Source organism: Poeciliopsis prolifica, unplaced genomic scaffold (genome assembly GCF_027474105.1).
Source record: "Poeciliopsis prolifica strain line A6 unplaced genomic scaffold, Auburn_PproV2 SCAFFOLD035, whole genome shotgun sequence".
In the NCBI taxonomy this organism is placed as follows: domain Eukaryota; kingdom Metazoa; phylum Chordata; class Actinopteri; order Cyprinodontiformes; family Poeciliidae; genus Poeciliopsis; species Poeciliopsis prolifica.
The window spans coordinates 608,230-635,822 of NW_026562410.1; the positions used below are offsets into that span (position 1 = coordinate 608,230).

Here is a 27,593-nt window from a genome sequence, read left to right on the forward strand (position 1 = left end):
TAGATTACATCTCTATAGAACATTTACAGGTGGATAATTCCTCACATGTGCTTGGTAAAAGGCCAGCATTTAAAAAGCATCTCTGCCTTCTTCACTTCTGTCCATCTTGGAAGTTCACTTAAAGTTTAAAGTTAAATGCTTGTTTCAGTTCTGCATTCACACTTCAGACATATTTCCTTGTCTTGGGTTTTTTTTTTGGGGTGGGGGTCGTCAGTTTTGCCTAGACTTTGTATTTCCATGAATGTGCATGTCTGAACAACTAACCTTTTTTCCCCCATAAATATTGCAGAGGGAATTATTTTTGAATATGCAGCAGAAGCATGAAGGACTTGTAAATATTTAATATTGAAACACAGCTTGGACTCATAAAACGATGTTGTGGTGGTGGCTACTTCTTCATGCTGTGTTATTTGTCTGCCATCGTTTGCCCTTGTTCTTTTTAGAAAATAACATCTTGTTTATATGACGTAATGAAAGCATTATTCAACACAAGAGAAAACTCAAATGTGTGGTAAAAGGTTTTTGACATCTCATCAGAGAAAAACAGAGGGTGGAAACTCGATCTACAAGCAAATGCTAAGATTAGCAGGTGCAATAAATTTAGCAAAAAGTGCAAAATACTACGTGGAGAAAATGCAAGTGCAAAACATTACCATCCACAAGCCGATTTACTCCCGTTTTTGTATGCAAAAATATCTGCGGTGTCTATGGCGATTAAAAAAGACATTTCTTGTCAAATAAAAAAAATAAAATAATCTTGTCATTGTAAACTAGTCTCTCAGTTGAAACAGTGTGACGACAGAAGGAGGATCACACATTTGGTTCTGCCAGATGAGAGCACATGAATGAGCATGTTTGAGCTGTCGGCTCTGACATTTGATGTGAGCACATGTGCCTGTCAGGGAAAGCAGGTGATATCTTGTGCTTTCGTATAAAGGCGTTCCAGCCTGCATTCGTTAAGTGTTTTCTCTTCAAGCAATGTTCTCGCTGTTCCCTCCTCTCCCTCTGCAGATCTCTATCCCCTCCCTCAGGGATCACATGCATCACTTGATTAGCTTTGAGAGCCAGCCACCACAGAAGAACCCTTGTGATTCATTCACCAGGCCAAGTCATTTGAACAGTTGAAAGGTCTTTACACTTTCCCCTTGAAATGTTGAAAAGACAAAGTTATTTGCGGCACGTGTTTATGGTCAAATCATGTGCGTCGTTTAAGTCGAGTAGGATTAGTTAACTCTGCAAATGTAAAGTTTTACATACTTGTTGATTGAGGAATGTGTTTCCCCAAAATGTCTTGTAGCAGCATTTTTTTTAAATTACTAGAGCCGTAAGAGGATGTCTTTGTTCATAGAAATTAGAAAATTAGCTCAGAGCTTTCAGGGTTCGAGAGCCCTTTTTGTCTTTCACATTGTGTAATTAACTGAAACAGCAATGCTGGAGTTCTGCCTTCTGTTGTGATTAATTATTTAGATATGAGTGGTTAGACACTGAGAAATTTTATACCTTTTAATTGCCACCCAGGAATGAAAGTCAATGGGAACCAGCTGCTTTCTAAGCCCAGCAGCACTTTGAGTTCGGCTCTCTTCTAGACAGTTAACATCACTTGCACATTGTTTGACGTGGGCTGGCGTAAAATTTTTTACATCACCGTTGTCGTATTCTACTACTAGACATTAATACAATTATGTGCATACCTTGTGCCTTGCAAAAGTATTCAAACCCCTTCTAAACCCATCGTCATGCTGCAACCGGAAACCTCACAGGTTTTTATTGGAATTTTGTGAAATTGAAGAACACAATGTACTGCATAGTTATAAGTTTAAAAAAATGAACTGTGTGCCATGTGACAACCCCTGTACTCTGATACCCCTTAATAAACTTCAGTGTAAGCCACTGCTCTTATAATTCACTAGACAATAAAAATAAAATATCCTAAACATTATAAATAAATAATTGATCAATCGGTTATTAAAGAAGCAGCTGAGATGGCAATGGTAACTACGATGTGTTTGGGAAGCCTCAGAAATCCAGAACTCGGACTAGAGAATTTGCTGATTACTATTACGCACACATTCTGCAGATCGTTGAAAGAAATCACTGGAACTGCTTGGAGTGTAAGGCTTTAAAAACAATGTAAATGAGTCATTTTGCGTTGTTCAAGAAGAAAATGTAAATCATAATTGCATATCTCTAACAAATCTCAGATAGAGACATGTTAGCCCCAGGGAGCTCTCTGTTTTCAAGAAATAAGACATTTCTTACACCAACATCCATGTGGAAAAGGATTTACCGTATCTACATTTTGTTTGCTTTCTTATATATAAGAAATAAAGGAACTTATGGTTGACAGAGCATCGATGTGTGCACTGCAACTCCCTTTACTGCTAAAATAATAGCTGTCTGAGGCATGTTAACCATATATAGTCAAGAACTATCCTGAACAATATAATGCCAATAAAATCACTGGTCTTTTTTCGCTTTCACCTTTGCCCTCCCACCTTGACAACACTGTCATTAAAGACTTAGAATGGTCCATTTCGGCTCTAAATTACTTCTGTCTGGGTGCAGATTCAAGAGTCCCTGAAGATCTGCCACAGGAACAGGAAAGCTCCTTTATTATTGGATCTTTTCCTCCTTAATGTCATGTCAGGAACGCGCATCCTTATTTTTCGCTTGCTGGCTCACAGCACAGTCTGGGAGTAATTTAGTACAAATGTGGTTTAGGGCTTTGAACATCATGTCCACTAACAGTCTATATATGTTTTAGCATCTTTCATGGTATAAAATATGCTTGATGCAGCTTTGTGCAGTGTTTTGACCTGTGTATTTGCTCTCAGCAATATATATTTTTTTCCTGTTCAGCTAATATGAGAGGATTTCGTTTTCTCCGATAAGGACACTGGCTTCAAGATAACAATTAATAACTTGTGCTTTTTTTTTTTTTTTATCTCCAATCTTATTTGCATAATAAGATAATCAGTTTCGGCTTCTATAAATGAGGCTTATTAAAGCACTTAATCTGAAGGAGAAATGTACAAATGACTTAATATTTAAAAATGTAAATGTAACTGTGTTGTTCTGGCTTAAATTTAACACATGTACTGTTATCAGTACATGTCGATGTACTGATAAATTTCATCAGTTGTTGCTATATGAGCTCATTTGCAAGAGATGTTTTTCATCACTTGTTGACAATCACAAATGCACTGTGTACTGCTGTTCCCTCTGCAATGAAGTGTGAAAAGGGGATTTTATTATTCATGTTTGTGAAAGCGATATGACTGCTACAACAGTGCTCTTTAGTTAGCAATGTGCAAAAATCTGAAATCTTAAAGGCATATTTACTGGTCCTCTTTAATAAATGTTGCTCCGTAATTCTTATTTTTATGTAGTTGTTTTTTTTTTTCATCTTTTGTTGAGATCCTGACTATTTTTACTAAAATAGTTCAGCTCTCCTTTGTTAGGTAGTTGTTAAATCTCCATATTCTACTATTTAATGACAAAAATAATAAAAGAAGCCGACTTTTGTGTATAAAGAGGAAAGACAACTTTACAAATAATAATAATAATTAACAATGCAATTTTCTAGGTGGAATTTGTTTAACACTTTTGGTCATTCTCAATGACTAAAAGCAGATTTGGGTGCACTAAGGTTTGCTTTAGAGCAAAAGTCCCTGGATAGATGTGGTTATATTCACAACAAAGCAAAAGCAGAAAGCTTGATTAATAAAGTACAATTACTTTGTGTTTACTCTGCTTTTTGGAAGAAGATTTAAGATTTTGGGAAGCAGTTCTGTACTAATAAACTATAAAAAATCTCCCAGTTGCATCAACTACTGTGGCTGCTGGGCTAAATATGTATCATTCTTGAACGACTGTTGCTGGACCCACAAAATCAGTCCAGGGGCCGCATATCAATAAAGTACGAGTCTAAGTCTCATATAGTTGACTGCACTTTGGACAGAACTGATGTAAATTCAGTCAGGTGAAGAGTATTTTTTTTGTGTGGATATGAACTTAATAAAGGAGATTGTGTGTTGATTTATTTTTTGATTTGTTAATTCTTTCTTTCTGGTGTCATTTTTTGGTTTGCTTCATAACTGTCTTTGGGGTAATTGCTGTAGATTTCTAAAGGATTTGAAGACAGCAAACCTTGTCCGACAACACAGGCTGTTATTGTTATAACATTTTTGATACCAGAAGGAACTCTGAAGCTTATTTGAAGCTTTCCAAGATCTCTTCACCACTGACCTTTAATTCACTCAGTGTAACTGAATTAGATGGCCCCACTTACCATTTTCCACATTTAATTTGGGCTCTATGTGGTGGATTGCATTGCTCCTTCACGACAACAGTTTTCTGGAGTCTTTTTCTGGTCATTTCTTTGCAGGTTATTGATCCAACCTGAAAGATGTCCACAACTGTTAAGATTATTTCCAACGAAGTAATTTAGGTCAGCCTCTCTCTGGAGGCAATGGAATAAGTTTAACTTATTTAAAACTTTATGTGGCCTACTGCACAAAGACAAAACATCTGAAACTTTCCTAAGGGTTCTGGTAATACAAATATATACATATTTTTTATACTTCTTTTAATCAAAATGGAACACTGACCTTATATTAAATGAACTGGTTAAACAAAATAAAGCCAAACAATTCATGCTCTAGAAACATTTTAAACACATTTTGACAGGAAAATCCAACTCAATTAGAGGAAAACTCCTAATGTGTTTTTGCTTCATTCGACTTCCAGACAGCTTTAACCCCCAGTAATTGGCAGCTGTGTGAGCTGCTGATTAGCTCTGACTGAGCAAGAACTTCTGCTTTTCTGTCTATGTTGCAATAAATGCAAACTTTTTCTGTTACTGAGTAATATGTTTTTTGGGGGTAAACATCTTGGCAGGTAGTCCAGTTCTTGTTGTATAAGATGTTGCAGAAATATTCACACACAAAAAACTAGTTGATTACAGGAAGTAAAAATACTCTTATTATAAATAGTGAAGAAATTTTTTTTAAGTGTGTGAGGTGTGCTTAAATCTAAATGTGCTCCTGGGAACTTAAAAATGTTAAAGGTCATTTTTTTGTTTCTCTAAAACAAGCAGTTCTTGTTATTTTCAGGGAATATTATGCAAACAGAAATGGATTTTCTCAGTATGTTTCCAGCGTCTTTGTAAAATATCGATGTGCTGCTGCTTCTGGACATGGTAGGATACATTTTAATTAAAAAGTTTAGCACAGCCTAAACCTTTTAGCCTCTCTGATGGGGCCTCAGGTTACTTTAATTTGCAGTAATTTAATAAATATGATAGAAAATGCAGAAAAAGGTACTCTCCTCCTGTTGAGAACATGCGCATAAAGAACATCTCAAAGAGAAAACAAAATAAATTTCTTGTCATTCAGAGCAAACAATGTATGAGATGAAAATATGTCAGCAAGGATATAAAAAGAGGATGTTCGGTAATAAGGAAAGGCAGGTAGAAAACTAAAAAACTGTGACCAGGCTGCAACGAACCTTTATATTTACTTACAGAGGCAATCTGGGGTTGAACAAGCTTATTTTGATATTTATCTCCTGAAATTTAACAAGTTATTGGTGGTATATTTTATTAAACTACCTCCAGTGAGAGAATTGCAACAATTGCATCAAACTAAAGTAAATATTGCATCAACTGAAAGTAAAACTTCCCTAATAATAATAAATGTTCCATCAGATAAAGCATATAGTTTTTAGCCACTAGAAGGATCAAGACCTCATTTCTACAGTTTTTACACAAGCAGTAGCAAAAAGTACTCTGGGATCTAATGAAAGTCTTGTTCATCGACACAATGCATCAGCACTCATTTATTTGTTTTAATATGTAGACAAAATATCAAAATATTAATATCAACTTGCACTGTGTTGAATGTTATGCCTTTTTTCGTTCTGCACTATATGTAGCAGCTCAGGCTAACAAAGTGGTGTTAGCAGGCTAATAAATTGAACTACTGTCATTTTAATAGATAGAATAAGCTAAACGTGAAGACTGTCTCAAAACTTGCTCTCTACCATTATTATAACTGTATGGGTTTCCTGTGGCTCTTTAGCTAAAGGCACTTTGGCCTTTGCTTCAAGCTCCATGTCAAGTATCTCTAATCCTCTCATTTTTTTTCAGGGACTTTTGTTGTTTTTGTCTTTATATTTACTTCTGTCTATTAAAATCAAAAGCCAAGATAGGAAAAGTCCCACCTGAAGTTTGTCCGTAACAGATTGGTGTTTTTTTTTTTTGACTTTCCAGCCAAATTAAGGCTGTACATTTGCTGCACATGATGGCACTCACACTCACATGACTGATGTATTTACTACTACTAAAACAGAAGTGGGGAGGGAGGGGGTTTAATGTCTCAATAACACTCTCTTCTCTCCTCCTTCTTCCCTGGGTCTCGCTTTCCTGCCCTCAGTTAACAGAACAGCCTTCCACTTGTTAAGTCATACTCACTGGATCTTGGACTTATTGCTCAGCTATGCAATAGAGAGGAGGATTAGCTGAGCACCAGAGCAAGGACCTGGACTTTTGCCGTTTCTTTGATTATTTTTAACAACGATTCTTCTTCGTCTTCTTCACTTGTGTTCCTACATCTGTGTAACTTCTCTCCACAATGACCATGTTATCAGAGGACCAGCCTGCAAGGCCCCAACCCTGCAATCTCCCGGAACCGGGGAAACACGTCACCACATCTTTGCAGCAGTACACCACAGACTACCCTGGCTCCAAAGAGGACTACATGACCAGTGGAGAGAGCGCCGTGTTTGGGATTGTGGAGCCCCCCAGACGTTCTCGGGGTCGCCTTATCCTGCACAGCCTCGTGATGTTTGGTCGGGAGTTTTGCTACGCTGTTGAGGCAGCCTTTGTGACTCCGGTGCTGCTGAGCGTGGGCCTGCCTCGCAGTCTGTACAGTCTCGTGTGGTTGATCAGCCCCATCCTAGGGTTCCTGCTGCAACCTGTTATCGGCTCGGCCAGCGACTACTGTCGCTCCCCTTGGGGGCGGCGGAGGCCTTACATCCTGGTCCTTGGCATCATGATGCTGATAGGGATAAGCATGTTCCTCAATGGAGATGCTTTCATTTCAGGTGAGAGATGGTGATGTCTGGTACATTTGAATTCTTTTCCAGAGTAAAAATGGAGTCATTTGGAATTTGCCATTTTATTTAATGTTACATGTTAACATTAAATAAAAACAATGCATTTCTCTCAGTTTAAGTGCTACTGGAACAATTAGAAGCTTATCACGGTCATTAATCTGACTCGAACTGTAAGAAGTATTAATGACTAATTATTATCCACAACTTTTACATTTCATGTGTTCAATAAACATATTCCAACCCCGGGGGGGAACATGAACGGGCTTCTTGAAGTATTTCTTAATGGAATCTTGGAAAATCCGACTTTGCAGCAACAAAACAAAAACAAAACATAGATGATCATATGAGGTTGAAACGCCTGAGAAAACATGCCCATGGTTATTTCATCTCATAGAAAATTTGATGATATTCATTTACACAGAAACTGATACATTATTTTAAAAAAGTGGAACAAAGCAGAACTAATCCAAACCAAAGTAACAACACGTGGCGAACTGTGAAAATTTGACTTTTTCTTCCTTTTCTTCACTGGGAACATCAACTTTTACTTGTTGATAATATTCTTTCATAAATCTGTCAATTATATCTCTTTTTTTTTTTTACCCAGACTTTTTCTTCTAACTATTGACGCTTTGAGAAAAAAAAACATTTTGCTCACTTAAACTTAAATATTCGAGCAAAAAACACTCCTGTTTTAAAATTGAATCTGTAGCTATAGGAGCTCAGCTGGTGTCCCCTGGAATGTATGATAAGAAAATATCATTTAGTGTGAAGGCGCAAAACCAAAAAGGTTTTCTGGGAATCAGCAAGGCTCCAGGCAGCATCACGAGAAGATCGCCACACGTAACTGGTGACCTTAATTTTATAGAAAAGGAGGATAAATTGTATTTTCTCGAAAGGCTGTCTACATAAACTGTTTTACTGAGAATGCCACTTATGTTTCTGTGGGACAGCTCTGCTTTATGACTACCACAAGATCAGAGAGGACTGAACTGTATAGTTCAAACATTGTCCCAGCACCAGAGAGAAATACATAAAATCCTCATGTCTAAATTGATTTTAATCCTAAATTGTTTTTGTTAACATTGTGTAGTATGAAACTAACAAAGCCACAGATGTCTAACATCTCTGGGTAAAATGATCCCCACCCATTGAGAAATACATTGTAAAAGCTGGATATAGCTTTTAAAAATATCTCCAAGACCATTTAGTGTTTAAATTATTATTCACAAATAAAATAGAAGATATATATATAATAAATGCTTGTTATAATAGAACAAGTAATACTTGTACCTATTTTCTATTGGAAATAGGTACAATTTCTTATGTTGTTTGGGTAAGCTCATTAAATCTGCGTGTTTCTCTCAGTTGTAGAAAATGCCATCATAATTGTCACCATTTCTTTCCCACTGATTAGAACAAAGAAGAAAAAAAAACTGGTTTGTCATTTCTGTTGCACGTGTCTTTTCAGGTCTTAATGGACTTTGTTGCTTTTTATGTAGAACAGAAATACCTGACAGCACTCAGTTTAATTATCACAGGTCTACATCCTGTTGATGTCTTTCACCTTGATCTTGTTTGATTAAGAAAGAAGAAACTTTCATTCACTTGTTTTCTGAAAAGGTAACTAAAGTAGGATGTAATTGTTGCCTTTCAGACTCTCTCGTGTTCTATTCCTTTAATACGCAACAAGGTCCAAGCTTCAGTTGGAGGGTTTTGTTTGTTTTCCTCCTTGTGTTGGTCGTACTCGAAGCGATCTCGAAAGCCCAGATTTTCTCTTTATTTTGAACATTTCTTTATTGAAGGGCTCCGACCAAAGCTTCGCACGAAGCTTCAGGGAGTTCAAGGAAAATTTAATAGGCAGCACAAAGCAAAGACAATCAAATCACTTTACCTCTTAAAGCATTTATTGAATTAGGAAAGTTAGAGATTGAAGTGAAACATTTATGTCTCCTCATTGAACATTCCTCTCCAAATCAATTTACGGTCCCTTTTCCATATAGCAGTTCCCATGGTCACAGACCTTGTTCGGTTTGCTGCCCTAAAAAGACACGCTCTCTAAATAAATAACAAAGGAATAAATTTGTGAAGCAATGATGAGGCTATTTAAAACATTTCTGATTGCAGAGTGTTAAACACTGAGCCCTGGTCAGCTGTAACCCTACATTCACTCTCACCACTGTGTGCCAGCTTCTCTTTTCTGTTGTGCTTTCATTCAAATGTGTTTGTCCACAAGAAAGAGAGTCAAGATTTACAAGCAGTGTTTTTTTAAAGAGAGAATGATTCAGTCCATGTTTTTTTTTTTTGAGTTCTTCTCAAAATGAAATGTTATGCTTGTCCAAATCTAATCCCGTCCAATGCCAAAGACGCATTAAGAACATTGTTGTTCTTTTGTTTGTTTTTTTCAAAAACAGAATAAAAGTTTCAAAAATCTCAAACGACTGTTTAAAAATAATTTTCGCTCATTATTAACAAAGTGGTACCCTGTTCAGACTTTCTATAAATTATCTAAACTGGTTCCATACAAACAAACCTTTTATAGTTTAAAATACGTGTAATGTAATACAAGTTTAGTTAGGTGGCCGAACCACGAGCATCATTTAATTATGTATTTGTTGATATGTTAATTTTTGCAGAGCTGTGATATTGCTTCCAAACCAGAGTGTCTAATTTGTAATATTTTATAGGAAATGCAGCAATAATATGAAACCACAAGTAACTGAGATGTAGGAGAGGACATGAGAGAAATTGTTGCATTTTTATCGAGCATGGAGTGAACACAAGTAAAAGTGACAAGAGAACAGGACAGCTCCCACTCCTAAGTTGTAATTGACTTTAAGTAAACACACGTTGCTCCACTTTCTTGCATTATTTTTATTCCTTTGGGTTGAAGTTTTTCTTTTTCCATTTATCTTCACAGCAGAATGAGCAAGAATAAAAATGCTTCCTTCGTGCACTCGTGGCATTTTGACTAGTATTTTCAGTCAGCAGGTGTCTTTGAAGACAAGATGCATCAAATTTACAAAAGTAGGAAGAATTCAAGTGTTTTCTTCATCATAAGCAGAGAAGATGAAACTTGGCAGCCCTGTGGGTGGAACTTGGAAACCGTACTAAAATTTCTCACCGCAGGCGGTCCTTACTCATCTTAACTATGACCAAAGCAGTTTACCAAGAGCAGCAGGAGTTGCAGTGGAGTCGCAGACAAGCAGAAAATAACTTAAGACAGTCTTTGTTGTTCCTTTTTATTTGATAATTTGCAAATAATATGTGTTTTATGGTCACTGGTGCTGTTTGTGTTGCAACTATGTTCTTGTTTTATACACCGATATTGGGAGTTAAAAGGAACTGACTAAAAGTATTGATTAGAACCCAAATGGTGCTCAAGGCAAGTAAAGACAATAATCACTGATGATGTTTGCATAGCCCAAAAACTGTCAAATAATTGAAATTGATACTTTAGCTTTATAAATTTGTTAGTAACTGATCAATCATTCAAGCAATATTTATCATACCACATCTTACTTACATAGCAAAAACTCAAACAATTAGAGATTTTAAAAACAGAAAATGAATTGTATAATAGACTCTAAGTTGAATTGTAAGCCAATGCAATGAAGCAAGCACTATTATGCTCATATGTTTTAATTCCAGTTAGAAATCGGGCGTCAGCTGTTTGTGCCATTTGCAGGCGTGACAGAGCAAAGTAATCCAAGTGGAAGGTTGTAAACCTGTAATTGGGAAATAAACCAAAGGCATTTGGACAGATCTTTAAGGTGATGGTAAAAGAATTTCACCAATCTATTTGCGGGACTGTCAAACTTTTTCCCCTTAGACATGTCTTCAAATTAGGGATCGGGGCAGCGGGATCAACAAATCATGTTTTGGAAGAATGACAGAATGAATACAATTTCTCTGCAGTTTAATTTAAAACAAAAATGTCATGTGATTGCACTTGAAATTTTGTAGACTTCATTTGTAGTTCTGTGTTATGATATGGTTGTGCTAATATGTGTGTGAATCTGTTTTCTTGTTTCTTGCAGCGCTGGTCAGTGACAGGTCATTGAAGAGCATCTGGGCCATCGTCGTGGTGATGTTCGGGGTCGTGCTGTTTGACTTCGCTGCTGATTTTATTGACGGCCCTATCAAGGCCTACCTGTTTGATGTGTGCTCACATTCAGACAAGGAGAGAGGTCTGCACTACCATGCTCTGTTCACAGGTATCCCACATCTTCGCACATGCAGTTTCTTGTCTTAGTGTGTGCCTCACAGCTTCCTTTGGGGATTTTCACTTGATCTATTCTGTTTCCGAGGAAGTATTTTTGCAACATTTGCTTGTTCCAGTTTGTTCTGTGAGATATTCTTGGGTTATTTTAGCCTCCTGAATTACTCATGCAGCTCCGGTGGCTATTGGGCTACGTGAGCATTCGTGGCAGTGATTCAGGAGAACTTGCTTTTGACTTCTGCTGAGAATGGGCAGAGCTGCAGGGACTAATGACACTTTTGTTTAGCAAATGGAGCTAAAATGTAAAAACAGAAATGGAATGTCAAGCTGTGGCTGAGCTTTTTAGCTGACTTCGTGGACGGCAACAAATGGCACGAGTCATTAAACGGGCATTTGAGAAATTACAGTTTTTGCTAAATGACAATATAACCACTCTTTCTGCCCATTAAATGTTATCAAAAAATGATTCAAGGTTGATCCAAGAGGTTGTTGCTACTCTGACTGGAGGGAAATTAAATGATCCAAACATTTTGCTTAAATAAAGTATCACGCGTGTTGCTCATATTTTAGATCTTGACAATGGAGCATCAGAAGCCACTCCCTCTATTCATTGTCCATAAATCTGATTCTGCTTACTCTTTTCTCAGACCATCTCTGCCTTTGAGAGAGTTTTAGGTGCAGATTAAAGTCTTAAAGTCTTCTTTTTCGTTGCATACTTTTTGAAAACAAGCCCCGACTTCTTGTTGTTGTCGTCCACACAGTCACACAGACCCATGTTTTGGTTGGATTCTTTGTGAATCTCTGCACATTTCTCTCAGGTCGTGAGCACGATGGGCTTGAATGAATAGTTTCCTGCTTTCTTCTGTCAGTTAGAGAAAAGTATGCGTCATTTCAGGTAAACACAGCCACACACTCACTGCAAAGGTTCTTGGAAACACTCTGAACCACGTGAGGTAACAGGGAAGCAGGTTTAATTGGATTTCCTGCAGATTTCCACTTATTTCCAGATGTCTTGCGTTTTTCTCTAAAGATTTGCAGTCCCTTTAAGTGTGCTTAATCTGAGGTAACTTGAGCTGCAGTTGCATTCACCCCTTTCGTATCCTGGATGCTTTCACTTTTCACCTTATGCTACTTGGGTACACATTTGAAGGGAAAATGAGGTTTTACATATTTATTCTCGGAAATACGTCTGTGATTTGGCTATCTTAGACCTTTAAAGTATCAACTCAAATTTTAAGAAAATTACTCCGAGACATTTTTCTTCAATTTCTGACAGTAGGATGGGGGGCAGTGACATTTAATTTAACCTCATTTCATTACACTGTGCAGCAAGTTTAGGGGCACATTTCCAGCTAAAATTAAACTCATAACCTTTGCTTTAAATGTGGTAAATATTATAGTGACGATTTGGTAAAGTGTCGAAACCCCAGTGGGGTTTGAAATTAGTAGTCTGGAAGACAAGAAAAAAAAGTATTATAGATTACTTTTTTGTCAGTCATTTGCAAAAGTGTGAATATCCTTGAGTTTTCTTTATTTTTAAAATGCGATACAATTCCAACATTGTATCGTATTGAAAGGATTGAGTTGAAAGGATTTTACATCATGGGCTAAAAGAAAATCTGGGGAAATATGAGCTGAAAAAAAAAAACGAGAAAAAAATTATATAAATCTGAAGAGTACTGTTTGGAAAATATATTTTGCTACACAAAAAATTGATAATAACCTTTCACCACTGGTATAGATGGTAGTTTGCATGACTAGGAGACTTGTTTCCATTCATCATTGCAAAATAGTTCAAGCTCAGTGAAATTGAAAAGAAAACATCAGTCTTGCCACAAATTTGTTGGTGGATTTCGGACTAGGCTTTGACTAGACCGTTCTGTCAATGTAGCTCTGGATGTATATTAAGGTTGGTTGTGCTGCTGGAAGTTGTCCTGTGTTTAGTTTGAACTAAATAATGAAAGAATCTTTATGCTACCCCCATGTTGTAAAAAACAGTAAGCTATATTCTGATCCAAACTCAGTCACATTTTTGCTGTTTTCTGAACAGCAAATCACTTTGGTTGAAATAAGACAAGTATGCAGCAGGGATTAAAGACCCAGGAAACGGCATGATTCATCCTCAAAATACGTCCTCGAGACAGAACCCATTTTGTCATTTCACATAAATCTGTGAAGCACCACAACATCAAAAATACTTCCCGAGTGAGACCTCCGAAAACCTGCGTAAAAGTAAAACAAGATCAAGCAAATACCAGAGGGGGTAGCTATGGGGTGAGATGATGTGTTTGGTATGAGCATCAGTGGCGCAATCAGCTGCCAGCAAGCACCGGCTGGCATTGAGCATGCGAGTCTGGCAGTAATCCGGCCCTGAGCTCATCATGTGCTGCAGTCATGGGTCTGTGCTGAGAGAAACACGGGCCAGGCACATGACTCTCGAGACCCCACCATGCCACTGCTGGAATGTGAGGCTTTAGGAAGAAAGGCCCCAAATTTTGAGCTTCTCTGTTTTGTTTTGGTTTCTTTCTTCTTCTTTTTTTCTTATCCCATCCTTGCTCATATTAGGGTGGCGCTGCTGTGCTGGAGTAGGCAGCCATTTTTTAAATAACATTTGTAGATGGAGTCCTAGCAACACCAGCAATCAAAACAGACAGTTTGGGTGTCAACAAATCTCCATCACATAACAGAAGGTAAGCAGGTGTGAATGCATGAATATGATGGTATTGTGATTTGGCAAATTGATTGATCACTGATACATTCGGGTACAGTGTAAAACAAACTTTAAGAAATTTGGAAATTAGTGCAAATCTGGAGTAAAGCTACCTGGAGTAAAGCTACCTGATAGCAATCGTTTTTACCCAGTTCGGTCACTATTACTGGTCACAAAAGGTTATTTACTTAGGAAGTAATATACCCACTCTTAAAAATACAATGACAAACATTGAACATAGCTGAAATAAATTAGAGGATAAATGATCCTGTCAGAGGAGTCGAACACATTAGCTAAATACACACAGAGGAAGGGGATGTAATTGGAAACAGGTGCATCTAATTAGACATGAGTGGAAGCTTAGACAACTGAAGTGGGTCACATCAAGGCCCAAGAAACACATGCTTCTTTCTCTGTTATATTCAGTACAATATAAAAAAGATGTGCACAGCAATATGGATCTCGTTAACATGCTCAAATCCCTCAAGTGGAACAGCTCATAAAAACACTATCTTTTCAGTGAGATTGTGATATTTGGGGATTTGATTGCTGGTGTCACTTTGAAATATTTGTATTTTATTGCCTGGTGTGGCCTTATGACCTTTGCTGATGAACAGCAGCATGTACTGCCATGGACAAAAGTTTAAGAATGACAAAGATGTTATTTTTCCCAAACTTTAATGCTTCAAGTTTGGTAGATGTTTTGTGAGATCTGGAGCAAAAATAAGACCTAATGGATAGTTTTTAACATCTCAAATACTTTTGATTAAAAAATATCTTCTGTTCATGTAAAGTGTAGGTGTGTTCTCGAGACTTCTTCTGGGCCCACTATTAAATAATTGACCAAATCCATACTGATAGAGACCCGTTCTTTCTATAGTCCACTGAAGTATATTGCTATGTTTCAACGTTTTGTATTTTATTCATTGATTTTTTGGGGATTGATCACAGAACAAAGTGTACTGGCCACAGACCAATTGTTTCAATGTTTTGATCGCTTTTGTCATTCACTGCATTATAAATTATGTTGAGTTAAATGTCCCAAAAGAGGACTCAATCCCCGTATGACAGCCTCATCTCTCAGACTGTATATTTTGAGAGAGCACTCAGGATATGAGAGGAGCTTTGAATTGGGAAAAATATATAATGGATATTACCTGACTGAAGATTCCCTGCAAAAAATAAAAAATAAAAAATTCTTCAGAATGTTATTAACTCTTTTCTTTTTTTCGGAGGTTGCCTTTAGATGTTTTTTTTTTTTTTACGGATATATGTGAGCCGTTTGATCACGTTTTCAATCAGTCTTCTTGCAACCATATTTTATTGCTTTTCCACTTCTATGTAATTGCTTTTTGACACGTATAGAATTTCTTCTGGGCTCAATGAAATATTTCCTCTTTCATACGTATGCTGCTTTTTCTAACTTTTCCAGCATCCTCAAAGGCCCCAATATTCTCTGTTGTGGAGTGCATCAGGGGACAAAAAGCTCCCAGCTTCTGCTGAAAGGAACAAAACTTATGTCAATGATCCAGAACATAAACAGAGAGCATGAAGTTGAGAGGATTTCAATCATCCAGTCAAGCAGAAGAAACTAAAGCCTTAAACCTGAAGTGGTTAATACTAAACCTGCCTGTTTCTTAAATGTGGAAAAATGGCCTCATTTCATGTGGACTGGCTGGAGAAGACTGCACTTCAAAGTGTTTCAAACCAGTCATTTGAATCAGACAGCCAATCAGAACAAGTTTGTCACATAATTCACTCTGTGCATAGTGCAGGTATGTGAAGTGTTTTTCTCTATGCTTAAGTGAACATTACATAAATGTTCCTTCAGTAAGGCAGCATACATTAAAAAAACAACAAAGGTGTTGACTTCAGAGCTCAGCGCTAATTATACAGCTATAGAAGCTTCCTGTTTAATTCTTGTTACCATAAAAAGTCAGCTGCTTTGTTCTGAAATGCTCGTTAAGCTTATTGTCTCAGACCTTTTTGTTACTTCTCGGTCTGTTTCTGCAGGAAAGACATTGGGAAGAGTTAATAAAGAAAGAGTTATAGTAGGGCCTGATGTGACATTAATAACTCGCATGACAGGTGTCAGGGGTATTTTCAGCTCAGTCACTGCAGTCTTTAGTTATCAATGTTAACCAGAATGCCTGTGTTTTCTGATCCAGAACAATCACCACAATGCAGCAAGTGTTCACGTATGGAACGGCTGTACACAAAATATTCACCCCTCATTTTGAACCTACATCAATGTAACAAGCCAGGATGTGCAGTTTATCTTTTGCTGCTGTTAATTAGTTTCCAAAATTATTAAAAATGTTAAAATAGGGTAAAATCTGACTTTTTTTCTTCCATCTATAAATCATTTGAATATTCTTTATTCCACCCCATGTCCTTTTTCTTTTTGGGGGAGAGGGGGTGGTTCTGCATTGAAAGACATAAACAAGTTGTGCTGGTTTGATTTGCCTTTCAAGAACTTACAGCTTTCAATGTTTCTCATCATAGCATTAATGAAGTTTCTTCTGATCTGTCGAAGCTTATAGCCTGAAGCAAGCAGAAGTCGAGAGATAATTATACAAAGTTGCAGGGGAAAAAAAACTGAGACCGTTTTATACTACTTCTTTTTTACCAATAAGAATGAGTCACCTGCCACTCAAGACATTTTTAAAAACCATAGGTGTGAACATATAACAGCCTATATAACATATAAGCGAAAGGGGTTTTTTTTATTTTTATTTTTTTACTTTCTCACAAAGTTTGACTGTGGATCAGAACTACAGAGTAACTCGGTTGTGATATGATCAACTGTCTCCATAATTTATGAGAACACTTCATTATAGAAAAAAGCTGATGCACAGTGATTTAATGGTAAGAACGTTAGAAGGGATTGAAATGGCAACATTTGGTAATGAAATGGGGATGCAGATTAGTGAATGTGTGAACGGATCCACATACCAATTGCTCACATACCAATTGCTCACATCCAAACACAGTTTTGGGTTGGAAAGACTTCGAAAGACATTTTCCAAAGTGGACAGTGTATGAGGGACAAAAATGTAGATTTTTTTTTAAGAACAATAAACTTTTATCCACTTAATGTCATTTGTTTTGAGAGAAAAACTGAAACAGCAGTGCAACTTTTGTGTTTTTAAATCTGCCTCCCTAAATACAGCATCTCTAAAGTCTTAATTCAAACTCTGGCAATGAAAAGGTAAATGGTAGCAATGGAAAAGTTTCCTGCTGTGGCTTTTCTATTCTTCTATCCTGATATTTGCTTTACATATGGTTGTGTGTGAGTGTGTGTGTTTTTTTATTATTATTTCTGATGTCATTATCCTTGACCTTGTCGCCTCCTACTGGCACAATGTTGGGTACCATAATGCTTTTGATCTGAATCATAAAAACCATACAGTTGCATTGCTTTGCAGTGCAGATGCTAGTTTAAAAGAAGTCCCGTAGATTAGACACTATAGCTGGTACCAAAGTAAGAAATGTAAAGCCTTTTCGTACTCCGTAGCATCCTTATCAGTCCAGAGTTACTAACAGCAGTACAACCTGCTAAGCAGACCTGAGTTTATGAGTCATATTTGTTTGCTAGTCTGCTAAACAGTTACAAATATGTGGATGAAAGAACGTAGCATCCCATCTGGGATTCAGAAAATCAAACGTGCTTCTGATGGAATGCTCACAAAAAATATGTGAATTTATTTCTTAACACAGCTTCAGGTGACGGCTGCGCAGGATAAATCATGAAGATGCATTCCTTTGATTAGTGATTTGTATGCTGTCAAAGTGAATCAGCACATATTCCTGGAAGTCATCACTTGTTTGTTTGTATTATCCAGGTAAAGATGAGCCATTCACAGTTTCACTTTACGTAGACCTACATGGCCTGATCTTTGAGACAATAAATATGTTCCGGGCAGGATGAACAAATATGATCCTGCAGATCATGGAGCTCCCGATCTGTACTGCGTCTGGGCTGACAGAAAAAGACTGGGACTCGGGATGCTGCTCACTATCAACAACAAGAAATGGACAGATACAAATGCTATGCACATACAGTAATTATAAAGGGCTGTTAACGTTTAAAACTTAGCCAGCAGCAATGTGGAGTATGAAGCTAACCTTCTAATAAAATATTAGTAAATGCAATAAACTTCAAAAGTTTATTATTCAAAAAGACAAAAGATTTAGAAAGAGGAATTGTTTTTGTGATATGCTTGCGATAACACCAACTTAAAGGCATAATGTTTTTCTTCTTACCTGATGAGGCACTCAGCTTTATTTTTATGTCATAGTGAGGAGGAGACATATCTCTAGTTGATGCCACTAATATGAGTCTATCCTCACTAACATGAATGTAACTGGCTATCCATCGTGAATCTGTGTTAGTGCTGTAGCACCTTGAAATGTTTTGTTGCCTCATTTCCCTGGCTCACGTCAGAATCATCAATTATTCTTATTTCTATCCCTGTGTTTTTCAGGACTGGGCGGAGCTTGTGGCTACCTGGTGGGAGCGATGGACTGGGGCCACTCTGTTCTCGGTCGTCTTTTGGGCTCCGAGTACCAAGTCATCTACTTCTTCTCGGCACTCACATGGGGCTTCTTCCTCACCGTGCACCTGTTTAGCATTCCAGAACAATCTCTGTGCAAGGGCCCCTCAGTGTCTGACTGCTCCTCTCCCAGTGCCCTCCGCTTACTGGGCTCCCACAGCAATGGTTACGGAGCACTCAGTAAGGAGCCCAGCTCTACTGCAGCCCCCACATCTGTTTCAGACGTCAGGCCAAGATCCTATTCAGCTTTGGGCGAAAGGCCGCGTTCATTCTCAGCTCTGGGAGAAGCTAACGCAGTGACATCCAGTTCCAAGCAGCCAAACAAGGTTTGTCATCTGTGGGTTCCAGCTAAATCCATCATTTAAAGCAGTTTGAATATACATTGGAGTTTGGATTGTGTTGTTGTTATTGTTATTGCCATGGGGAACGCGGCCTTAGCTATCCTAAGAAAACTTCTGAATCATCTACAATGAGTAATTTATGCACTAAGGTCACGACGAATGAGTTCTTTTTTTTATGCTCACACTGTTTGAGCTTTTCTGCTTTTCTGCTTAATACCAGCACGCACTCAAAGCAACTGAGTTTCAGAAGTTTGGGCACAACTTGCAAGCTGTGATTTGAAACTGAGAAAGCAGACTAGCACTTTCAACTTTGTATTCTTGAAAGCGTGTTTACATAATTTAAAGCTGGTTTCTAATTATTAATTAATATTTTTGAAAAATGAAGAACAGACAAAAGTTGGGAAACTATCATTTTTCTAAATCTCTTATTCACTGTCTCTATCTGAAACCCGCAGTATTCTGTATATGATGAAACATTTTTATGCGACAGACAGAATGCGTCAGTCATGTATTCACATTAAAATTGACTTATTTTTGCAGAATAACCTGCTGCTTCGTGGTATGTTAGGTCAGCATGAATATCTTGACTGGATCATTATTTTGATTTGAGAAAAAGAAGACTCACAAATTTACATTACATTTTAAGAAGAAATCTATAATATCCATCTTTCCTGACAGTAGTTGTAATGTTATTGATATTTAACTTGTTTTTACAACTGTATTTGATGCGAACCAGCACACTCCTCTCTGAACTTTCTGACCCAACACCCTCTACCCTTGCTACATTGTAACTTGACCTTCATTCCGCTAAAACGTATTTTCCTCTCTGAGTGCTTTCTTAGCCGTCAAATCTTTGAAATCTTACCAGAACGACAATTGGTCAAATGTGACTGCAAGTCTTCGAAGAGGTTAGAACTGATCTTGGCTCTTTGCTTCCACAGGAGCAGAAGAAGATGACATTCAGGTCCCTGATGAAAGCTATAATCCACATGCCAAACCACTACCGTTGCCTGTGCATCAGCCACCTGCTGGGATGGGCGGCTTTTCTCTGCAACATGCTCTTCTTTACTGATTTCATGGGGCAGGTAATCATTAGTTTGGTTTTGCATGTGAGCTTTCCTTCCTGGAATTTGATAAATAATAGCAATTTTGGAGAAGTAAAAATCTAAACTCTTTTAATATATATATATGTATATATATATATATAATTTTTTATAAAATAATGGCTACGAAGGGGAGAATAAAATAATTTTTGCAGCCATGCACAATCCAGATTTTCTGTGTGAAAGTTGATAGAAACTGATGGGTTTAAAAATTAATTTAGAGAATCCACAAAAGTTTGTGAAGCTTTCTAGAAGGAAATCGTATTTTCTTGGATTGAATGAACAATAGAGAGAAAGATGTTCAGCAGAGAACATGTAGATTAAATATGATTGAATAAGAAACATTAGAATCATATTTGAAAATCTCACAATTAAAGAAAAGATCCAAGGGATTAGAAACTGATGTTTAAATAACGCAAGCTGTCCTGGTGTATCATATAAGATCATCATTTTTTTCTGTTTTGTTTATTTGAATTTATTAATAAAACATTTTAACAACAGCAGATCATACATTTTTTTTTACATCTTTTGTTGATGTGTAAATATGATAAAAATAATATTGATGAAATATTTTGCTGTTTTTATATTTGTCAGATAATTCAAACCAATCCTTTTGCCACCATCTGCCTGCTCAGAGAAATACATGTTAATGAGCTGAAATAGATCAAAATGTTTCAACGTCGTGCTCTATTTCTCCTCATAAATTGGTTGCTCTCACTTTGCTCCCTTGTCTTCATATAACGCTGATTATTTGCAGCTTATTTTAATTAGCATGATGATTGCACAGTGGCAAAGTGTGAGGGCCATCAGCATATTAAGAAAAAGCCATCATTATGTAATAATAATGAAAAAAGGTTAGAATTTAATTTCAATACCATTTGTATAATTAAATAAACCCACCAATATGATGCCATTATCCTTGAACAATGTATCACCAGTTACTCTGATATTCATATGCAAGCTGTGCAAGTAAATCAGTGTACCCGAAGGAAGCAATCAAACAACACTGAGTGGTCAAAGATGAAATATTTTAATGTACGTTTTTTTTATGACTGATAACAACACAACAGTATAGCTTTTAAATCTTTTTTCTTTTAGTGTTGAAAGTTTATCAGAATGAGTTACCCACACATCAGTACATTTATAAATGACTAGAAGCCCTAAGACATTGGGTGGTAAATTACTAACAGCAAGACCAAGAGCTCAAAAACAGCCACGAGGCAGTAAGATGAGTTGTGCTCAAACATGTAATTTGCTTTTTTTCTTCTGAACACATAACCATTACTTGGAGCTTTATTTGTAATTTTGTGTGCTAAATCACACGTACTGTTCAGCTTGTGTTCTCACTGGAAGAATACTGAAAATGCAGAGAGCAGACCAGTTTGGGAGTGAAGCTGTCAGTCTGAATATAATAGTCTGTCACTGTGGAGTCTCTGATGATCTCAGCTGTTGCAGGGAAAGGTTTGGAAAAGTACCAGGAGAAAAATGAGACAGATGTGGGCTGATATCATTGACTCAATCACCCAACAATCAATCTAATCTAGAGCCTGTTTGCTAATTACGTTGCCATATGTATGTACATTTCACCACATCCTTCTTCCATGCCAAAGGGGTTTAATGTTCCACATTTTCTCCATCATGTTTTTTTTACATTTTCATTTGCCAGTTCTATTTATGTTCTCACTCCCACCTCAGCGCATATGGATACACGATGAATGCCCCTGGCCTCATTCTTCACTGTGATAGACTGATACAGAATTTCATTAACATCTTAATTAGACTATAAAAGATCTCCATGAAATGTTTTTACCGAGGTGATGTTCTGCCTGCGGGATTTGCCACGAGGTAACCTAGCAAAAAAAATAAAAGCCTTTTTTTACAGAGAATAATGTCTTACTTTAGTTGTTTTGCAACCAAAAAAAAAAAGTATCTTCAGGCAAGGAATGTTAACAATACACAGCTTTATTTAAAAAGCCAAACTTCTGTAATAAATGCCAACAATCTATTACAGAATAGATTATGTAATGGATTTTTTTTTTTTTTTTTTAGAGAGAGAGGGCACCCCACCAAAGAGTGGTGCCCTTTATGTTAAAAAGGTAACTCTTCCTTTGTGTTAAAGGAAGAGTTTTGTGAAGTGAGGTTCTATCTGAAGGTTAAGTACTTGTAGGTATCTCTCCTGTCTGAGGAGCTAACTTGCTTGTCTGAAAGCAGTAAAGATTGAAGTAGGCTTGGAGGAACTCCAAATCAAAAACGGACTATGGGGCTTGATGAACATTTAAACTGTTCATGTTTGTAAGTGGTTATTTGCACAGGAAGTGGAAATAGCTGATAAGCTTCCACCAGTTGTCTTCCTCTGTGAAACTCATACTGAGAACATATGTAAAGGATTTCCAGCAAGCAACAGAGAGAAAGGTATTTGAGGGTAAGTATCAATTACCGTAATTGCACACTCAGTCGGACACAACATTATTCATTAGTAGATGGACTCCTGAAATGGAAGATGCTGTAGCAGATGATTATGAAGCCAAAGATTGGGATGTGCTGTGAATCCAGATGATGAGGATGATGACTCAGTGTCTTACATATTCTCTTCACTTCCTTCCAGATGTGATGAAACTGTATGCAGCTATCCACATTGATCTCTTTAGTCTAGTGTCACATGAACCTTCAAGATATATACTTTTTAAGTTGTTTTATTCTCACACAAGAGATTTTGGTTGTATAAAGATGATTACGAACTGAATCAACTGCATGTAAGAATAATTTTTGATTTATTTGTGTATATCCCATAAAGAAAGTGGTTTCTTTTGAATAAGAGGGATGCTTCTGTCAGACTGTAAAATGCCTTATGATTGAGAAATTGAGAAATTCTAGATTTTATCATTTTTTTGTATGAAACGAGTCTGGATTGGGATGTGCTGTGAATCCAGATGATCCACATAGAGTGTTGTTCAGTGTTCAGAACAAGGTTTTGCATCTGAATTTCTGGCCATCTAGTGTTGGTCCAAGTCAATCAAGCTGAAAATTCAAACAATCCCAATCATCAGTTCACATCACATTTATTACAGAAGTTGGGCATTTTAAATAAAGCTGTGTGTTGTTAACACTCCTACCCTGAAAAGACTTTTTAACACTCTTATTCCTGTTCACACTTCTCTGCTCTCCCTTTTTTTGCAGATTGTTTACAAAGGAAATCCTTATGCAGAACACAACTCTACAGCGTACGCCACATATGAGAGAGGTGTAGAAGTTGGCTGCTGGGGATTGTGTATTAATGCTGTGTCTTCTGCGCTCTACTCGTGTAAGTGGATGTGCAAGGTGTCTCTGTGGCAAAGTTTGTTTCTCATTTGCCACTATCGTGATAGAAATCACCATCTATTAACGTCCAGGTGCATCGGGGGTCAGACGAGGTCACGCACTGAATCAGATAGCAGTGGGAAATCACAGTTTCCAAGTAGCTGCTTCTCATTAGCAGGCTCTGCACCGATCACCTCTGAGGCAAGCTGGGCCATGTGTACTTGAAACAAAAAGTACATCTGAGGAAGGAAAGACCCTTGTGTAAAAGAACAACTCCGAAAGCAGAGGGAGATAATGTCCTTGATCTAAAGGCAAATTACCATATCATGCAGCTATAAAAAAATATGTTTTGCAGCATTCCTACAGCAAATAGATGAATACCTGCATAAATGTCATTATGTGGACTATAAAAGTCAAAGTAGTAAAAACATAATCCACTAATTACCTGGAAACAACACACTTCACGTGCCTTTGCTGTTTTCTAATTACTTGAAGCCATTTGTGTCACATTTGGTTGTGTGTTTTGTTTTTGTTTTGGTTTTTCAGACGTGCAGCGCTTCCTGCTTCCATACATCGGCCTCAAAGGATTATACTTCATGGGCTACTTTGTGTTCGGCATGGGAACCAGCCTAATTGGCCTCTTCCCAGATGTCATTGCCACTCTCATCCTCTGCAGCGTGTTTGGCGTCATGTCCAGCACGCTCTACACAATCCCATTCAACTTAATTGCAGAGTATCAGCGTGAGGAGGAGGTATGTGGCTCTCTTACAGAGCCGAGATGCTTTTAATTAGAAGACAAAATATTCTATGCTTAAATCCGAGATTCTGTTATATAATTCGGAAAGTCTGCAGTGAGTCTGTCAGTGTTTATCCCCTTTTAGTTTCCACCAATCATGAGTTTGTCAGTTCTATTTATAAGTGGCATTATGGACAGTCTTTAAAAAAAAAAAGATCCAGTCATCAACTGGGTTTGAAAATGAGTCTGTGCTTCGAAAACCTTCATACGAAACACTGGTCGCTTTGTTTTCATCACGCAGCATGGTTTACTGTGCTGTCCTAAGCCAGGGAGTCCAGGGCTAAAGATAAATGCACTTAATTCAAGTGTATTTACACTTGAATTAAGTTGAGTTGAGTTACATTGAATTGCTCAATACCGCACATCCCACTTCTTTAGTATTACAGCAATTAGTACGATGTGTTTAGAGACAAAAAAATCAACCACACATCAGTTGCTATATTCTTGTGAACCAATCTTGCTACACTAGTCCACACAAATCTAAAATTACTTTTGAAACAAGCCGTTTATCAGGAACATCTATAAATATTTATAAATGAAGGCTGGAGTGCATTTGAATTTCAACTGGATCATGTTTTATAGATTTATGAGGTTGTTGTATTACACAAGTAAGCACATAATTATGAATAATATACAGACTAAGCACTGTTAGTTTTATTTTTTATTTATAAAAACCCACAACATCTAAATATTCTCAACATCTAAATATTCAATGCAGCAAAGAAAAAAGATCGGTTTTCCATTTGGTTAAAAGTCATTTTGAATGAAAACTATTGCTCGTACAGAGTCATGGTTTTATTAATGTGGGATTTAAAAACAGGTTTTTCTTTTGTTTTTGATTTTTAAACTTAGTGTTTTTGTAAATAATTAGATATTTGCACTTGTTATGTTTTTTTTTAAATTTTGTTTTGAGTTGTGTGTTTGCATAAGGGTGTGAATAATTATAGCAATAAGGAAAAAAAACATTGATTTAATAGTATGAGTTAGTATCATGAGAATTCCTGCATAATTTTTTTATTGCAGTATAATTTTTTTTATTGAAGCCTTATTAAGGATATTAAAAAAGGTCTCCCTATGCCTCCATCAGTCCTGTTTTTGGCAAGTCCATGAATATAGATGAAAATGATTAATACCAGTTCAAAGATATGTGAAAGTGGCTCAAAGGCTTTGGCATAAGGATTATGTTTTAATATTTAAATCATGTGACCCAGATGGTTTCCTTGATGTGCTCCAATGATTATTGCACAAAGCTGAAGCCAGGTCTTCACTTTCAACTCGTGAAAGTGAAGAGCTGCATCATTGTATGTTACGATCAAATAATTTTGCTTATCTAAAAACAAACGTTTGAGTTGAGAAGGAGTTCAAAATATGGGGCTATTTGAAGGGCCATAAAATACATTTAATGGAGCTTTGTTATCATGTCCAGGGCTAAAGCTGCTCACTGGTCCATCTTTTTTGTCACACACATTTCTTGTTTCAGACAAAGTCAAATAATGCTATTTTGCCAGGACTCTTTCTTCCCACTAATCGTCAGTATTACTACTTGCTGTTCTTCCAGGAGCAACCAAAGATACAAGGCGGCTATGAAAGCCCTCGAGGCACCGGCATGGACTGCGCGGCACTTACCTGCATGGTCCAGCTGGCTCAGATCATTGTGGGAGCCGGGCTCGGAGGTCTGGTCATCGCAGCCGGAAGTGTAATTGTGGTTGTCCTGTCAGCCTCCGCTATGTCTTTGATAGGCTGCATTTTCATTGCTCTCTTTATCAGATATGTGGAATAATACTGCCATAAAATACATTTAATGGAGCTTTGTTTATAAATAAATAAATCCTCTGTGTTATATTGTTAGATGGTCTTCTGAAACGGTGTGCTCACTTGTTTTACATTTCCTGTTTGCTGTGCAGACAAAGGCGTAACTACTCTCGTCGCAGGGAGTCCACACTTCTTATTCATGTTTAATTTCTCTTTAATTTCATATCGACTTTCTGACATTAGTCAAAACCATGAAGCACATTGGAAACAAAAAGATAAACGTGCTGCTTTAAGTTCATGTCTCAAACGGGAAATATAACCAAAGCATCTTCATTGTTAGAAATGAGTCCAGTGGAATGGTATTTATGTAAATTAAAGCAAATTTTACCACATTTTCTTGGTAGTCCAGCAGCAGAGTAAATCACAGGACTATGAACCTTCTAAGATTATTTCCAGCATTACCACTTCTCCTTCCTTGTCCCAGTCATGTGACCTACATCACAAACCTTAATTCATTAAAGAAATAAAGGTTTCTTCTTTAGCAGCACTGTTATAAAATAATGTCAAGTCACAAAGCATCTTAGATTTATGAACAAAAATGTGCAACACCGGTTCACAAAGGAAAAGCTCAGGTTACAAAACATCCAAACCGTGTGAATGATAACTTCCTGTGTTTCCATGGAAATATGTAAACATTTAGCCTAGCAGCCTATATAAGGACAGCATAAGAATGCTAATGAAATGGCCGAATGATATATCTAATATCTTACCTTATGATGTCTGTGCTGGTGAAGTTTTACTCGCCTCGACATGCTGGATCCTTGAAACTAAATTAAACTGAGATCCTGACCTACTTCCTGATGAGAATAATCTGCCTCAAGTGAGTTTTTCATAGAAAACAATTTTCCTTGCTTTCTTTATTAAATAATATGGAATGATATTTGTTTAAAATAAACACAATGGTGCTGCTGTAATGAATGAATAGAGCTTCTGTGTTATGTTGTTAAAATGTAAGAGGTCTCGTAGTACCAATGGAGGACTGCAATTCAATTCTGAGAAGGAGAGTTAGGAGAGTTTTCTCATTCCTTCACTTAAACTTGGAAAAAGAAGATGCAAGGTCATCACAGAAAAAAGTACATTTTGCATCCTCGTAATGCAGAATACTTCTGATTGTACACCTTAAATCCTAATATTCAGCCATTATTCAGGAACAGTGGTTTTGCTGTTGCTTTTTTCTTTCTAACATCAAACGTTTTGTCAAGACACTGTCCTGGAGCTAGCTTTGTGTTCCTTGAGCTTGACATTGACACAACCAACCAGACATTAGGACTTTTTTTTAGATGTCTTCTCCTTTCTTTCTGTATATTTTCTGTTTGACTACTGTGAGTAAAGGCCTCTAGAGCCACAAAAAATGTCTTGTTAGACAGCTCACTGTCTAACAAGGGTACTCTGACTTCTAATCTTCTGCAGTACAATTTCGGATTATTTTTGCTTGTGAGTGTGTGTGTGCATGGTTGTGATACCTCCCTGAATTGTCTGCCTTCACTAGTCTCCAGGTGGATTTGAGGCTGTAGTCAGAGGCTATGATGTTTACTTCTGAAGTTATGGTTGCAGACAAATTAATCTGTCCTTTACTCTAACCAATGTTGAGTGGTAAAGAATGGAGAGAAAACCTTCTCCTGTTTTAAGTCAACCATGTT

General features: G+C 37.1%; 1 protein-coding gene across 1 annotated transcript; it reads left to right on the forward strand.

Annotated features, from left to right (window-relative positions):
• Positions 1–6,490: 6,490 nt before the first annotated feature.
• Positions 6,491–25,989, forward strand: slc45a2 (solute carrier family 45 member 2). The gene is made up of 7 exons (XM_055052533.1): positions 6,491–7,104; positions 11,157–11,333; positions 18,536–18,930; positions 19,887–20,030; positions 23,226–23,349; positions 23,892–24,097; positions 25,700–25,989. The coding sequence occupies exons 1-7, from the start codon at positions 6,633–6,635 to the stop codon at positions 25,919–25,921; spliced, it is 1,740 nt and encodes a 579-aa protein (XP_054908508.1). The 5' UTR covers positions 6,491–6,632; the 3' UTR covers positions 25,922–25,989.
• The last annotated feature ends 1,604 nt before the right edge of the window (positions 25,990–27,593 follow it).

What these genes read in the sequence shown, in the direction of transcription:
- slc45a2 (XM_055052533.1), top strand. Translation starts at nt 6,633, where the DNA reads ATGACCATGTTATCAGAGGACCAGCCTGCAAGGCCCCAACCCTGCAAT. An exon ending in TTACTGATTTCATGGGGCAG is followed by an intron (nt 20,031 to 23,225) that starts GTAATCATTAGT and finishes CTTTTTTTGCAG; the next exon opens with ATTGTTTACAAAGGAAATCC. An exon ending in AGTATCAGCGTGAGGAGGAG is followed by an intron (nt 24,098 to 25,699) that starts GTATGTGGCTCT and finishes CTGTTCTTCCAG; the next exon opens with GAGCAACCAAAGATACAAGG.